The sequence below is a fragment of the Phoenix dactylifera genome, chromosome 7, assembly GCF_051530095.1.
Source record: "Phoenix dactylifera cultivar Ajwa chromosome 7, Ajwa_hap1_PhDact_Kaust_v1.1, whole genome shotgun sequence".
NCBI classification, from domain to species: Eukaryota; Viridiplantae; Streptophyta; class Magnoliopsida; order Arecales; family Arecaceae; genus Phoenix; species Phoenix dactylifera.
Genome location: NC_143196.1, coordinates 34496322 through 34509740, shown reverse-complemented (window position 1 = coordinate 34509740; position 13419 = coordinate 34496322). Strand labels below are relative to the sequence as shown.

The following is a 13419-nucleotide window of genomic DNA, read 5'->3' as shown; positions in this document are numbered from 1 at the left end:
CCCAAATTCTAGGTGAATTTCGGAGGGTTGCTCCCTTGATGTTTGACCTTGAATTATCACATATTTAATAGGCCTCCCTGCCTGCCAGGTGGCCTTCTGTGTTTTATTGGGGGCATCTCTTTTCGCTTAAGTTGCCCTTGTTGGCCCCCATTCTTAAAGGCTCGATATCTGGTCAGTAGCTGATTGTAACAATTTTTGTGGTGTACATGTAAACCCTCCGGACATGGAGTATGCTATACTCATTTTTGATGGAATAGGCACTGATAATGCTGATGATGATTTGAATAATTAGATTTTGTTAGTAAGACAAAACTAAGATCAAATTGGAGAATGATGGGCAAGCTTGAAACCATAAGACTACGATATAATATATGAGAAGTAATATAATGAGAAAAAGACAGGTTGTGTCTGTTTGAATATTTTCATGTGATTCTGAATTGGATTATTATTTTTTCTATAATGAAATTAGAGAGGATCTGGTACCGCTTGATTTTCAGTCTTGCGAGGGTTGATCCATCGTCTCCTACCTTTTTATTGCCCAGTACGAATGGCTGTTTCTGTGGATCAAACTAAACTCTTTGAATCCATTAGTTCTTTTCTAGTGCTTTGACAATGCTATAGGTATCTGGATAAGATTCATCATGTTAAGGATGTACAAATGTTGTAATTTGCTGTCTTTGTTATGAGTTGTGACTGATCTAGTATCCTTGTGTTGTTAGTCTTCTTTTTTTTTTGGATTTCATCAATAATAGTAGCAAACATGTCTTTTTCCCTTTTCTTTGTCCTCCTCTCATCTGTTTCAAAGCTGTTTTTCCCCTAGTTTGTCCTTAATCTGTAACTTGGTTAGGTTCTTTCTTTTTTTGATTCTTCTACTCAAGAAATTGCCAATTATTTGTTAAGTTTTCAATTTTCCAGTTTATTATTTTTAACTTAATGTATTATTTTCTTTGATATCATGCAGGGTGATCTACGAGATGTTTTGTATCTTAGGAGAAGTCTACTAAGATCAGTCTTGGAATCAATTAACTTTAAGGTCATCTTTCTTAAATATATTTGGGAGCTTTAATTTCTTCAAGTATAGTTGTTTGTTCATTTCCTTTTGCTATTTGTAATGTATTTTAAAATAGGTCTTTTGGGAAAATGCATTTTCTTGATTTAAATCATTAGAAGATTGGTGCAATAGATGCATATTTTATCTTCAATCATCAATGTGACTTATAAAGAAGATTTAGAAATATACATTGATTTTTATCACTAGAAAGCTGCTTCTTCTATGTGGTGGCTGATGACAATACTTGTTTTTACAATCTGACTTATAAGTTTTGGATCACTCATCATGAATATTTTGTTGTTATATCCTACATAAAATACATGCATAAATATCTATATTGTTTGTACTTTGTAGCTGGTGCAGTTAATTTTTTGAGATTTTTGATTTGATCTCAAGCTCTTCCTTTTAAAGTGTTGTTTTGGATTTTGTTAGCCATATCTAACTTCTGGGAAAGTTTATATTCATGTTTGGTCCACTTTTGTTTCACTATTGAATATAATGTTGGAAATTCTTTTCAACCAGTTCTTGGTTTGATAGATCCCCTGAACTTGTAAACATCTTTTTAGGTGAAATGAGAAGTAATTTGATTGTGTTAATTGGGCACTTGTGGTGTGACCATATGCAACTAATATTGTAATTTGATTGGCCTTTTTTTTAACCCTGAATCCATATAAAGCATTGTAGTATTTTTTTATTATAAACTATCATTCTCCTTTAGACAATCATTTTGAAACTTGGTGGTTTTCTTTTCATATTGAATCCACACTATATTAGTGTTTTTATGTGCTTTTAAAGATGATGTTGTAGTAGATTAGACAAAGTGTCAAATGGGTGAGGGGTTAGGGAAGATTTGATGGTTTTGGATGATATTTTTCTATCAAGATTCTGATTTTAAGATATAAGGAACACAGTAACTAAGCAAGTCACAGGAAGCTCCAAATTTTTCATGCCCCCTATGTTGAATGTGAAGCAAGATTAAGCACATCCTCATCAACAAGCAGATTCATATGGTCAATACTGTATGAGTGGCACCATCAAGGATTTAGGTACAGATTGTTCGGCTTGGTACCGTCAGTGTTGGGCCATTTCAACCACAGGCTAGCACTTGAAATTGCTATAGGACACTGGACCCTTTGTCGGTGGGGATGTCTCACTCATTTCGATCTATTTGGCACCAACGTGTAACTTAATCGGGTTGTTTGGTTTTTGAAAAGGTTGATTAGCTTTTAATAGATGATTTGGAAAAGGTTGAAATAATATCGGGGGTGGCCCTAACCCCAAAGTTGGAACTTGCAGCAAATTAGAAGCTATGAGTCGGATGTCAAATTGTTGGGATGAGGATTGATGGTTACAGGTGTTTTAATTTTTAACAATTGGCTTTTGAAGATTTAGTATGTCACATGGACCTTGCTATAAGGAAAATGTTAAAGACACTAGTATTACTTTTTGTGGATATCATCTGGCTCTTAATGCAGTCTCAAGCTCCCTGGCCCAAAAGATATTCCATTTCTTTGTTTAACATCAAGTACCATTAGTCGCTTTGATGGCAATGCCGCAACATTAGTAAGTAATATGTCTTAACTTGCAGGAACCTATGTTTTTCAACGAGCAAACTGTCTTGCTAATTATGGAAGCTATTTTTTCTCTTTCCACTGGTTCCTCTACTCTTCTGCCTTATGCTGGAGCTGTATTTGTTTCTTCAGAGCCTAATGAGGAGTCAAAGAAGGTACTGTTTAAGTATTTAGTTTAGGTATCTCATTTGATATGTTAATCTGATGATCTCTTGGTTTAAATGTGCATGATGCCGAGCCTAAAACTAACTTGCTAAATTAATTGGTGGCAGCCTTCGTTGACCGAAGAAGGGGACCATGGGATTGTAGATGAAGTTTTAGATTGTTCCGTGGAATCCTTAGCAGAACTTGAGGCAGAAAATTCCATTGAGGTGGCTTGTGCCCCCCCCCCCCCTCTTTTTTCTTCTTGTTGTTGTTTATTGTTGCTATTGATTGACTTTATGCTTTTAAATGGTCATGGTCTTATTTTAGGTGAAAATTGAGCATCATCATAGCATACGTCTTCCTAGGCAGATTAGCCAACCATTGATTCATGAAATGGAGGAATATATTACTGGTTTTGTAACATCAAATGTAGAGTTTGATGAAAAAGCTTTGTCAGATCACATGTATTCATGCTCGCTTTTATGCAATTGCATCTACGGTTCACTATTGAAAAGGTGAGATCTTTTTTAGATGTACTAATCTTACATGTACTCTCTTTGTTTCTTTCCTACGTAACATTTTGTCATAATCATGCCTTGATTTTATATTATCAAATACTGCTAGTGGTGTAATTGGATTCTCTTGTTGCATTTAGAATTTTGTTTCACATAAAAATAAATTTACTTAGTTCCTTATCTTTTTTCTGTAATATTTTATCATTGTTTTCATGAAATTGAGAAATCTCTGCCGCTCGTTCTAATCTTTGTCTGCCCTCTTTTATACAATTACACTCACACAACACCATTCTGTTCTTTACCGGCACTTAGGGCTACAACTCAGGGCAGCTGGGTTGAGTGAAGGGAAAACCTTAATCCAACCCAACCTAGTCTCCGGTTGGGATATCTAGCCCATCCCCATCTTAAGCTAAATTTATGTTGGGTTGGGTTATGGGGGTTGGGTTGCACCATGTGAATCTGATTAGACCAGGTCGAGTAGGTACTTTAAGATAGGAAAATGTTTGGGACTTTTTGTTTGCTTAATACTTGATAGATTGAGGTTTAAGTTCTCAACCATTTTATCATTTTCAATGGTACACATATCCATAGTTTAACGCGATTAAATATAAGTTATATAAATACATAAGTAAATAAACAAATAATATGAATTATTTGTTTATTTATATGTCAGTTTTGGTCAGGTTTTGTGGGGTTCAGGTTGGGTTGAAGGTCAACCCTAACCTAAGCCTTTTTGAGATTGGATCAGAATTTTTGAACCCAATTCTCCGTACAAAGGTTCGCTGTACCAGCCCGAATCGGACGGTACCAAACATACCGTACAGTACCGGTTTGGTATCAGTACTCGGTATGGGTGGCATACTGACACTTGGTATACCGAAAAAGATCCCATACCATACTAATACAGTGCTAGTGTGGCACTGTACGGGTCCGATTCCCTACTTCTACCATTGCTTTGCCTAAATTTTCCAAAAACTATAGTATTTTGTTGGTGCAGTGGAGTTAATTTATAGTAATTGCAGCCACTATTTGCAAGATATGCTAGAAAACTTCCCAACGACTCCCGTTTGTGATTTCGTTGCTTTGTTTCAATTTTTTTAATATATATATTTTTTACATAATTTTATATATTTTTTTTTCTCAGCTGGGCTCGGATCTTTCTTTTTGTTCTCTTGCTTGAACACTGCATTTATATGCTAGTAGCTGGAACTTTTCTAAAGGTCATCCGAAATATCTTTGTTAATCATTATTCCAACTGTTCTCTATCCTTTCTACTTAAATAAACGTTTATCGGTCTTATCAATTTTGTGGTATTGTAATCTATTTCTTACACTGAAATCTATGCGAATTTTTCTGCTTCTGGTTGTTTGTTAACCATGACATTATTTCTTACAATGCAGGTCACAATAAACTCGAGTAGGAATTCATCTTTATAGCAAAACACACTACATACAAATTCTTTGGATATTTTCTAGAATTTGTGTTAGAACACTTATATCAATAGATGTTTATCATATATTAAGGTTAAAATATGCAAGCTTCATAGTGGAATAAAATATTTCTGCTGGTATTTTTATATATATATATATTTTAAAAATCTCAGTTCTCATCCATCGTATGTTGCTAGCTCTTGAGTTATTCTCTTTGGTTGCCTAGGTGAGTGCTAGTATTCTGCATGAATACCTTCATATGTGATTCTATTACTGATATTTAAAAAAATGGGGGTCAAGGTTGAACCCAATTAGCTTGCATGAGTCAACTGAAACTGTTAAATGACTCTAGGAAATCTCCAAGTTTGCCTCTTTTTAATGAGAGATGGAAAATGGTACTTTGTAGTAAGCAATAAAGTTATTTTTCACAATGTGCAACTTTACTGCATATTAGTTTCGTTTACTTATCATGAGCGAAAAGATAGGCAAATGTAATATTTGATTTTCCTTAAGGTTCATGTCAGCCTTTGACTAATGGTATTGAAAGGGATATATGTTTTAGTAGGATTAGATGATACTGGCCAATTGACTTATCATTTCAAATATCAATTTTTTAGAGATATCTATTTGTTTTGCAATGTTATATGAAAATTGTTGTTTAATGAGAGTATAGTTTCTCTTTTCCTATTTATAAGTTAATTTTTATTGTGATTACTTTTGTTGCTGCCGGATGCGGATCGAAGTTGGAGCGCAGCTCGGATGAGTCTAAGATCGGCTGGAGACGAGCTGAGCAGGCTAGTTAAGGTGTCATGCGTTGGTCTCCTCAGGGGATGGTATGTAGGAAGTCCGCTTGTCGGAACGTTCAGTGAGAGACCCTCCGATGCCTAAGTCAGAATAGATAGACGACGATATGGAAGAAAGAATTTTAGCAGAGTGTGGTTCTGATATTGCGTAGTGTGTCATACCTGAGGTCCCTCAGACTGTCCCTTTATAGGGGAGTTAGGTTTGTCGTTACGTGGGTCGGCGTGTTGTGCACCAGTTGTCAGGTAGCGGCGTGGGCGTTAGCCCGCATTGGCGATGTACGGCACCGACCGCGTGCCAAATGCAGAGCTGCCACAACGACCAGTTGCTGTCACGACAACCAATTGCTAGGATTGTCAGTTCTTGTCGGCACGCGTCGATAAGCCCTTCGGCCAGAGGCGAGTTTGCTCACCTCGGTTTGTCGGCTCAGTTGGAGCCGAAGTTGTCTGAGGTCGACTTATACCAAGGTCGCGGAGAGGTCGGTCTTGTCCAGGTCGAGATATCCAATATTTCTTCCAGCACTTACCTCTCGCTTTCAAGGCTGAGCTGCATTTTAGTTTGAGCGATGGAAGTCGCACTGTTATCTCGACCGAAAATAGAGCTGTTGTCTGGGGCAATAATTATATTGATTAGTCTTCTCGAAGTGTCACCAGATTCGGGCCATCCCGAGACATCATCATTACAAGGCTATCCCGTGGCTTCATCATTGCTGTGAGACTCCGAGGAGCCATTATTGCAGCGATCCGGCGGATTGCTTGTGCCGTATCTCGAGCTGACACGTGGCTCGATCCGCATGGGTAGTCGAACCGATGCTTCGATTAGGGCCGTCCGCACCTCTTTATTCGGGTGGCCCTTTTCTTCAGTTTATACTTTTTGGTTCATTTGCTTTTTCGCCCGAGTGCTCAAGTGTCTAGGCTCCTGAGAGGCGCATCGACGAAGTTTGTCATCTCCGGCTCCTGCGTCTCCTTCACTTCTCTATTTCCAATGGGTGCGCATTCCCTGGTTGCTCGGCCCCTTCTTGTCTCTTCCCCGTCTTCATCCTTTTTCTTTCTTCCTCCTTTGTTTCTTTGTTTCTATGTGATTTCCATCATGAGTGAAGTTGAGGCCAATGCCTCGGAGGGGAGTTAGTCATTGGACCACTCTTCTCGGGCTTGGCAGCCGTCACCTTCGACTGAGCCCGAGGCCCGATCGGGCTCGAACTACAAGGTGTCCGTCCTCACAAGAGGAGATGGACCTCTTTCGAGCCCAGTACTTCGTTCCTCTCGAGTTCGTTTTCGAGCTCGCCGGTTCTAGTGATCGGGTTACCAGACCTCCCCCTTCTCGACTCGACCTATATGAGGAGCCTCTAAGGGCCAGGTTGAGACTTCCTCTTCATCCCTTCTTTGTCTGGCTGATGAGAGTTTGTTGCCTCGTGGCGGATTCTCATCGGCTTTCTTTCCATTTGCCTTCTCTTGAACATCCAGGCCTTGGTCTTGCTTTTTTGGGATACTTCACTCCGAAGAGGCATCCTTGGGACATCAGTTGGTGGTACTTTTTTTCTCGAAAAGGCCACCAGCTGATCCAAGGTACTCCCTTTTCCATCCATGGATGGAAGGGGAAGTTCTTCGTCTCCTTCGAGCAGCCATGGCGGTTTGACATCGGATAGACGACATCTTGGAGAAATTTGAATCAGCCCCCAAGGTTGTCCGACGATGATCAAGGGGCCTTAGACAAACTCTTCAAGTCTGAATCCGAGATTCCTGCTCTGCAGGAGTTGTTGTTTGAGGAGATGCTAATCAACACCGGCCTGAGCCTGCCCGACCCCTAAGGTAAGCTTTTTACTGGATTTTTTCTATCTTTTCACCTTGGAACATTTTTTTCTGACCTTGTCCTCGGTTTTGTAGTTGTTGCAGCCAAAGTACGCGGAACCGACCGAATCGGCGTACCAGTGAAGATCGGTACCGGTTTCGGAACCGGTACCAAACCAGTTTCACTTAAAAAAAAAAGTGCGGACGCGCACGCGTCCGCGTTCGGCCACAAAGTGGCATAAAAGCCCCCCGCATGGGCTCGTTGCCCCGCGCGGGGAACCGCAAGCGATTTTCTGCGCGTAGATGTGCGGTTCGCACCGCGTGGAACGCGCGCAAGCGCGAGTCGGGGACGCGTTTCCCACTCGCGCCCGCGCGCGCGGGCCTCTTTCCTTTTTTCCTTCTCCTGTTCTTCTTCCCGACCCTTCTCCTCCTCTCCTTCTCAAACTATCTCCTCCTCTCCTTTCTTTTCCTCTCTCCTCTTCTCTTCTCCTCTCTTTTTTTCCTTCTCCTGCGAGCAAAGAAGGGGCCGGAACCGCACCAGAGAATGGGTGATCCTCGTCGGCCCTAGGGAGGTCAGCCCGAGGGAGGAGGTAGGCTTCTTCTTCCTCTTCTTTCTCTTCTTTCCTCTTCTTCCTCTTCTTCATCCTCGGTACCGGTACGGGGCTTGTACTGGTGCGAACTGAACCGGTTAGCACCGGTACTGGCAAGGAGCCATTCGGAATCGAATTCTGTGGTTTTACCGTACCGGCACCGGTACGGTACAGGCTAAACCGGTCGGTTCCGACCGGTTCAGCAGACCATGACTTGCAGCGATGAAGACCGATATGGGGGCTATCCGCAAGAAAATGCGGAAGAGAGCAGCCGTGGTGTCCGAAGGCGAGGTCCCTCAGAAGAAGTCGAGGGGGGAATCCTCCTCGGCCCCCGCTACCCCTACCGTCGAAGTCACCCCAGAGGTTCCTACTGAGGCCTCGATTCTGGAAGGCATCCCCAAGGTGCCCGTGCTTCGGGTGGAGAGTGTGGACTCGACCCCGAGGTCGAGGTTCTACAACTGTTCAGGTCGGCCCCTTCGGAGGGGGTCGTTCTCGCTCAACCATCCGCTGCTGCCTTGCCTTTATGTTGGCCGTACGCTGAGGCCATGACTCAGCCTGTCTAGGTCCGAGCACTCCCGCTCCAGCCAGGGAGGGCCCCTCAGCGATGTCCTGTCTCCGAGACCTACTTGCCGAAATGGTCAGTCCATGAGTTTGATTCGGCTTTGGAGGCTCCCAAGGTGGTGAGGGAGATGGTCTGAACCATGCAGCTTCGGGCCGACATGGAGGTCATGTGCACTCTTAGCTCCGCCGAGTTCTTCAGTGGGGCCTTCGCCTCGGTCATCCAGGTAAGCTTTTGATTTATAAATCTGCATCAAGTTGTTCACTTTGGCAACTAATCCTTCTTTCCACCATGCCCTCGAGGTCGGCTAAATGCATGAGACAATCATGATGCTTTCGAGGTGCAGCTTGGAGTTCCAGGCGAAGTGGGAGGCCGCCGAGGAGCAAGCTCAACAATTTGAGAGGGCAGAGGCCGCTGAGGAGCAGGCCTAGCCGGTCAAGGAGAGGGCGAAGGCTGCCAAAGACAGGATCGAGTCGGCTGAAGCCCACGTCTCGGTCGCACGGGCCTAGGTGATAATTAAGGAGAGCCACCTGCCCACGGCCAAGGAGGCCTCAAAAGTCATCGAGCAGAAGGTTGCGGAGCTTTTTGCGAAGCTAGTCCAGGTGGAGCAGAAGGTCAATGAGGCCTAGAAATTCACCAGCCGTGCCGAGAGAAAAGTCGCTGAGGCCCGGAAGTCGCGAGGCGTCAACGAAGATGGCGAGGTCTGAGGGGATGTCTTTGTCTTGGATCTTGGCCTTGATGTTGTGGATTGTGTCTAAGGACTTGACCTCTAGGGTGATGGTCTTGCCGGTGGGGATCTTCACGAAGTTCTGCATCTTGCAAGATTGGATTGGGAACTCTTCTTTTCAACCGAAGAAAACTGGATACCTCGGCAGGTGACGACGGCGACGACGGTGGAGAAAGCGATGGCCGTGAGGAGGGCAAGTTTGGTGACGACAGTGGAGAAAGTGATGGCGGTCTCGACAGCGGCGAAGGCCAGGAATGAAGTACTGTCTTTCCATCTTTTTGTTCTTTTTTCTTTTTGTGTAGTCTCTGCTGAGGTCAGTGTAAAAGTTCGAAACTAAATGAAAATGAATTTTTCAAAGTACCTACTCCGGTTTTTGTTCTTACTGTTTACTTTTGCTTGAGTTCAGGTTGTCGCCCCAAGCTTCGACTTTCTCTAGTGGCTTTTTTTGCTGGGCTTTTGCCGAGGTCAATGTGTGTACTAATATAAAACTCAAATCTAGATTTTGCTTTAGCAAATCTAGATTTTTCCCCTTTTTTCCATTAGCACCTAATATAAAACTCAAATTTCCAACTTAGCAAAATTGATTGGGCTACCAGGAACCCCATTGATTTAATGAAATATGGTCATAATTTAAGGATTGGAATGTCAGTGGTTGCATGGACTGCTAACTGATTGTTCCTCGTGCAACTATATGATAAGCAAGCATGAGAAGTCACATTGTTGTTGTAATAGTTAGTATACTGTAGAGGGTATATTAGAAAGCAAATCTGAGGAATACCTAATCTATAAGTATCACCTTGTGCCACCTTTGAAGTTATAGAAATATTGCCTTCCTCTTTTTATTAACGATTGTGCTGTGAATACCTATATTAGGAATTAGCTCTCTACTCTAGACTTATTTTAAAAACAAAATGCATGAGCTGTTTTTCCTGCCTCAATAATTTGTTCTCTTTTTATTAATCTTCCTTTCATGCAGGCAAAGAGGTGAAAAGTCTTTGTTCGTCGATAAGATATTTGACTATATTACAAAGGTTCTGGATCATATTGTTCGGATGATCTTGGATAAGTGTAACAAAATTCATCATCATGGTTATGCGAATATATGCTCTATTCTTGGTGCATATGGATCCACTTTATCTTCTTTCCGTAGCTTAAATTCGTCTCCACTTTTTACATTTTGGAAGGATAATAGCAATATTGATTGTGAGCCTTTTGAAGGAATCATTAAAGCAATTGAGAAACTTTTGATGGCTCTTGCTGAACTATTTGCCTCGCTTTCCAATGTTACAAGTTATCCTGAGCTAGAAATTGATCTGCCAATGATACCTGTATCTAGTTCTCCGCAAGAGTCCACTTCTATGGTGCGAATTGTTGATATTGATTTAGATGCCAATAATGCTCGCAAGGATATTGATGATATGAGTGCTAGTGGGAGTAGAAGTTCAGTTATTTCTTCTTCTCTTTTCCAGTGGAAGCTAGAACTAGTCAAAGTGATTTCAACTTTTTTCTCTATATCACCTCTTCTTACATGGGAGGTCTTGTTTGACCTAATGGAAAAAGAAAATAATGCTAAGGTAATGACTTCATTTCTTAGGCATGTTTGGATGTTAGTTTTGTTCATTTTTTTTTGTGAGCATACGCATGGTTAATGTGTTCTAAAGATTTAACTTTGATTCAGGTGCGTGAAAGTGTTCAATATATTCTTTGCAAAAAATTTCCTGGCTCTGCTGGAAATCTGTCCTCATTGGTACTTTAAACTCTCTTGATATGTCATTCGTTGTATTGGTTTTTTAAATTTCAGAGTGCGCATCTTGTGTTACTGCTCATTTACTTATTTGCTTGTTTTTGTTTTGGCAGGTTAGTTCATTAGATACCACTATGAGAAATTGTGCAAGTCTGAAACTTTGCTGTCATGATAGTTTAACTGCCATCTGTGCTTTACTGGGATCCTTACTGACAATGGGTTCTAACCAAAAAAATGGCAATCCTAAGCAGTGCAAAGGAGAAATACTGTCAGAAGAGGTATGCTTATATTTTAATCTTATTACTGGTAAACAGTGAGGTTTCATATTCCATTTTGGACATAAGGACCTCTTTGTAGGCATTTGTATATGCACGTACAGTTTATTTTGGTGTATTTTTCACTTATGTTGTGGGGGGTGATGCCTGGTTAAGTTTTCAGATTTCAGTAGTGTTATGACTTATGACAACACTCAGACACATGTTTCCTCATGTTGGTCACAAGGAGGAGAGCATATTAAGTTGGTTCCTGGTCTTGCAGAACCTAGCCTGTCTGAATTTGTTTTGGGTTAGAATTTGCAGCTAAACATGACTCGTCTCAGTAGGTTCAATTTGAGTCCAATTTCTGGAAAAGCTTGAGTTACATATAGGGAACTAGATAGTATTGAGACCTCAAAAAATAATGAAATGGACAAATACCTTTCCTTAGGAACACATACAAGAAAAAGGATAATGGTAACCCTACCATTAACTACTTCTTTTTCATCCTTCATCAAGTTATAGAATAAAGTCCTTTCAAGGATCCGTATTTCCCAAAAAAGAAAAGTGAGATTCCGGAGAGAGAGTGAAATCCCTCCCCTGCTAGCTAACATAGATATCTATTCTCGGTGCGCATACTCTTTATTTAGAATCTCTTCCCAATCAGGCCAAGCTTCGCATCAATGATGGAATTGGTCATCTTCAACTTTTTTGAGGCTTTCCGCCATCTTATCCCGCCTCCAAGCATTTCTTCATGCAATAGGTTTTTAATCGTTTGTTTGAATAAATTGAAGCCCTTTTTATTTTTATTGGATGATCATGATACTTCCCCAAAGCCGAAAGTCTTGATCGATGGATGCCAAACATCCTTTAGTTAGGTGTACTAGAGTTTGGTTTAGATTTGGCCAAGTTTCAAATACTAGTATTGGACCTTGACCAATTTTTTGGTACTAGCACACGATACGGGACTGGATCCATACAGACACACCATTTGCCGGTACATGTAACTGCGCGGAATGTCCTGTTTGTATTGTCCCCTTCAGCAGTATTTGAAACCTTGGATTTGGCAAACCTATAATTAACCTGACTGGAGGATCACTTTTAGATGTGAAACCCAAACCCAACTTGCGATTTTGGAGTTCAAATATGAGTTGAACTCAAGTTCACTTGAGCAATTTGCACTCCTGGTTACTTGCTTATAGAGGTTAGAGATGTCTATTGTTTAGAAATGCTTGTTTGATATTTGGTAAAATATTTAGATGATATCTGTTGAATTGTTTGCTTACTTAATTCAACTTTGAACATATGGCACTGTTCACAATAATTTTAAGTAGTTTCATTTTGAAACTGGGTGACTTGTAACATTTTGACATGCTGGAATGTTTGGTTGCCTGTAAGTGCCAATGTCACTTCAAGTATGCGGGAAGTCGCTTAGGTGCCTGATTCTCCTGGAGTGGCCCAAATCTAGTTCCTGCTGTGGGGAGAACTGGGTAAAATGCGGGAAGTGGCATTGGGTTGGTGGAGAGCTGAAGTTAGAAGTGAGTTCCTGCCTTTCCACTTACGGGCAGTCACCTATTTTGCTTCTTTACTAATACGTATTTGGTGGATCCATGCTCTTGCTTGTCAGTCAGCTGTGCTATTGTCGTGCATCTTCTGATACCTTTGGAGGATTATCACTAATTTTATTTTCCTTTCATCTATGCCTTATAATTGGAAAGGAGGATTATCACTAATTTTATTTTCCTTTCATCTATGCCTTATAATTGGATTTCATAGCCTATGTTGACATCAGGGAGGATTTATTTATTTTGATATGCTTGAGAATGTATCTGCAGATCCTAAATGCCCTCTGTGACATGGTAAACACTGTTGCGGAGATGGGTCTTCCTGATTGGTTTGTTCGCATTCGGCTAATTGACTGCATTTGTTGTTTTGTTTTACTAGAACCCCACACTGCCCAGGTGATTCTAGTTCTCGCTTTATACTTTCTGAAACATTTTGAATCAGGAGCTTTATCTACTTACTGATATTTTCATGTTGCTCTTTGCATGGCATCAGGTCCTGATTGAAAAGCTTCTTGCAATGCTTCAGGATACTGATTATCGAGTTAGACTCTTTTTGGCAAGAAAAGTTGGTGTTCTTTTCTTAACATGGGATGGCCATAATGAGTTGTTCCATGATATTTGGTATGTGTCTGTAATTTTGTTAGTCACCGATACCAAGTTATTCATTAATACTTTGTATTT

General features: G+C 41.0%; 1 protein-coding gene across 9 annotated transcripts in view; it reads left to right on the top strand.

The window, feature by feature from the left end:
- Window positions 1-13419, top strand: part of ATM (Serine/Threonine-kinase ATM-like protein) — an 84153-nt gene that overhangs the window by 26745 nt on the left and 43989 nt on the right. For all 9 annotated transcript variants that reach the window (XR_015967572.2, XR_015967573.2, XR_015967574.2 and 6 more), the window contains exons 17-25: window positions 962-1033; window positions 2640-2777; window positions 2895-2993; window positions 3094-3281; window positions 10152-10749; window positions 10854-10922; window positions 11033-11197; window positions 13009-13134; window positions 13232-13359. Coding sequence is in view for 6 of the 9 variants with exons in the window: in XM_088701880.2 (XP_088558006.1) it covers window positions 962-1033; window positions 2640-2777; window positions 2895-2993; window positions 3094-3281; window positions 10152-10749; window positions 10854-10922; window positions 11033-11197; window positions 13009-13134; window positions 13232-13359 (1583 nt within the window). In the remaining 3 variants the exon portion in view is untranslated. The remainder of the gene's footprint in view (window positions 1-961; window positions 1034-2639; window positions 2778-2894; window positions 2994-3093; window positions 3282-10151; window positions 10750-10853; window positions 10923-11032; window positions 11198-13008; window positions 13135-13231; window positions 13360-13419) is intronic.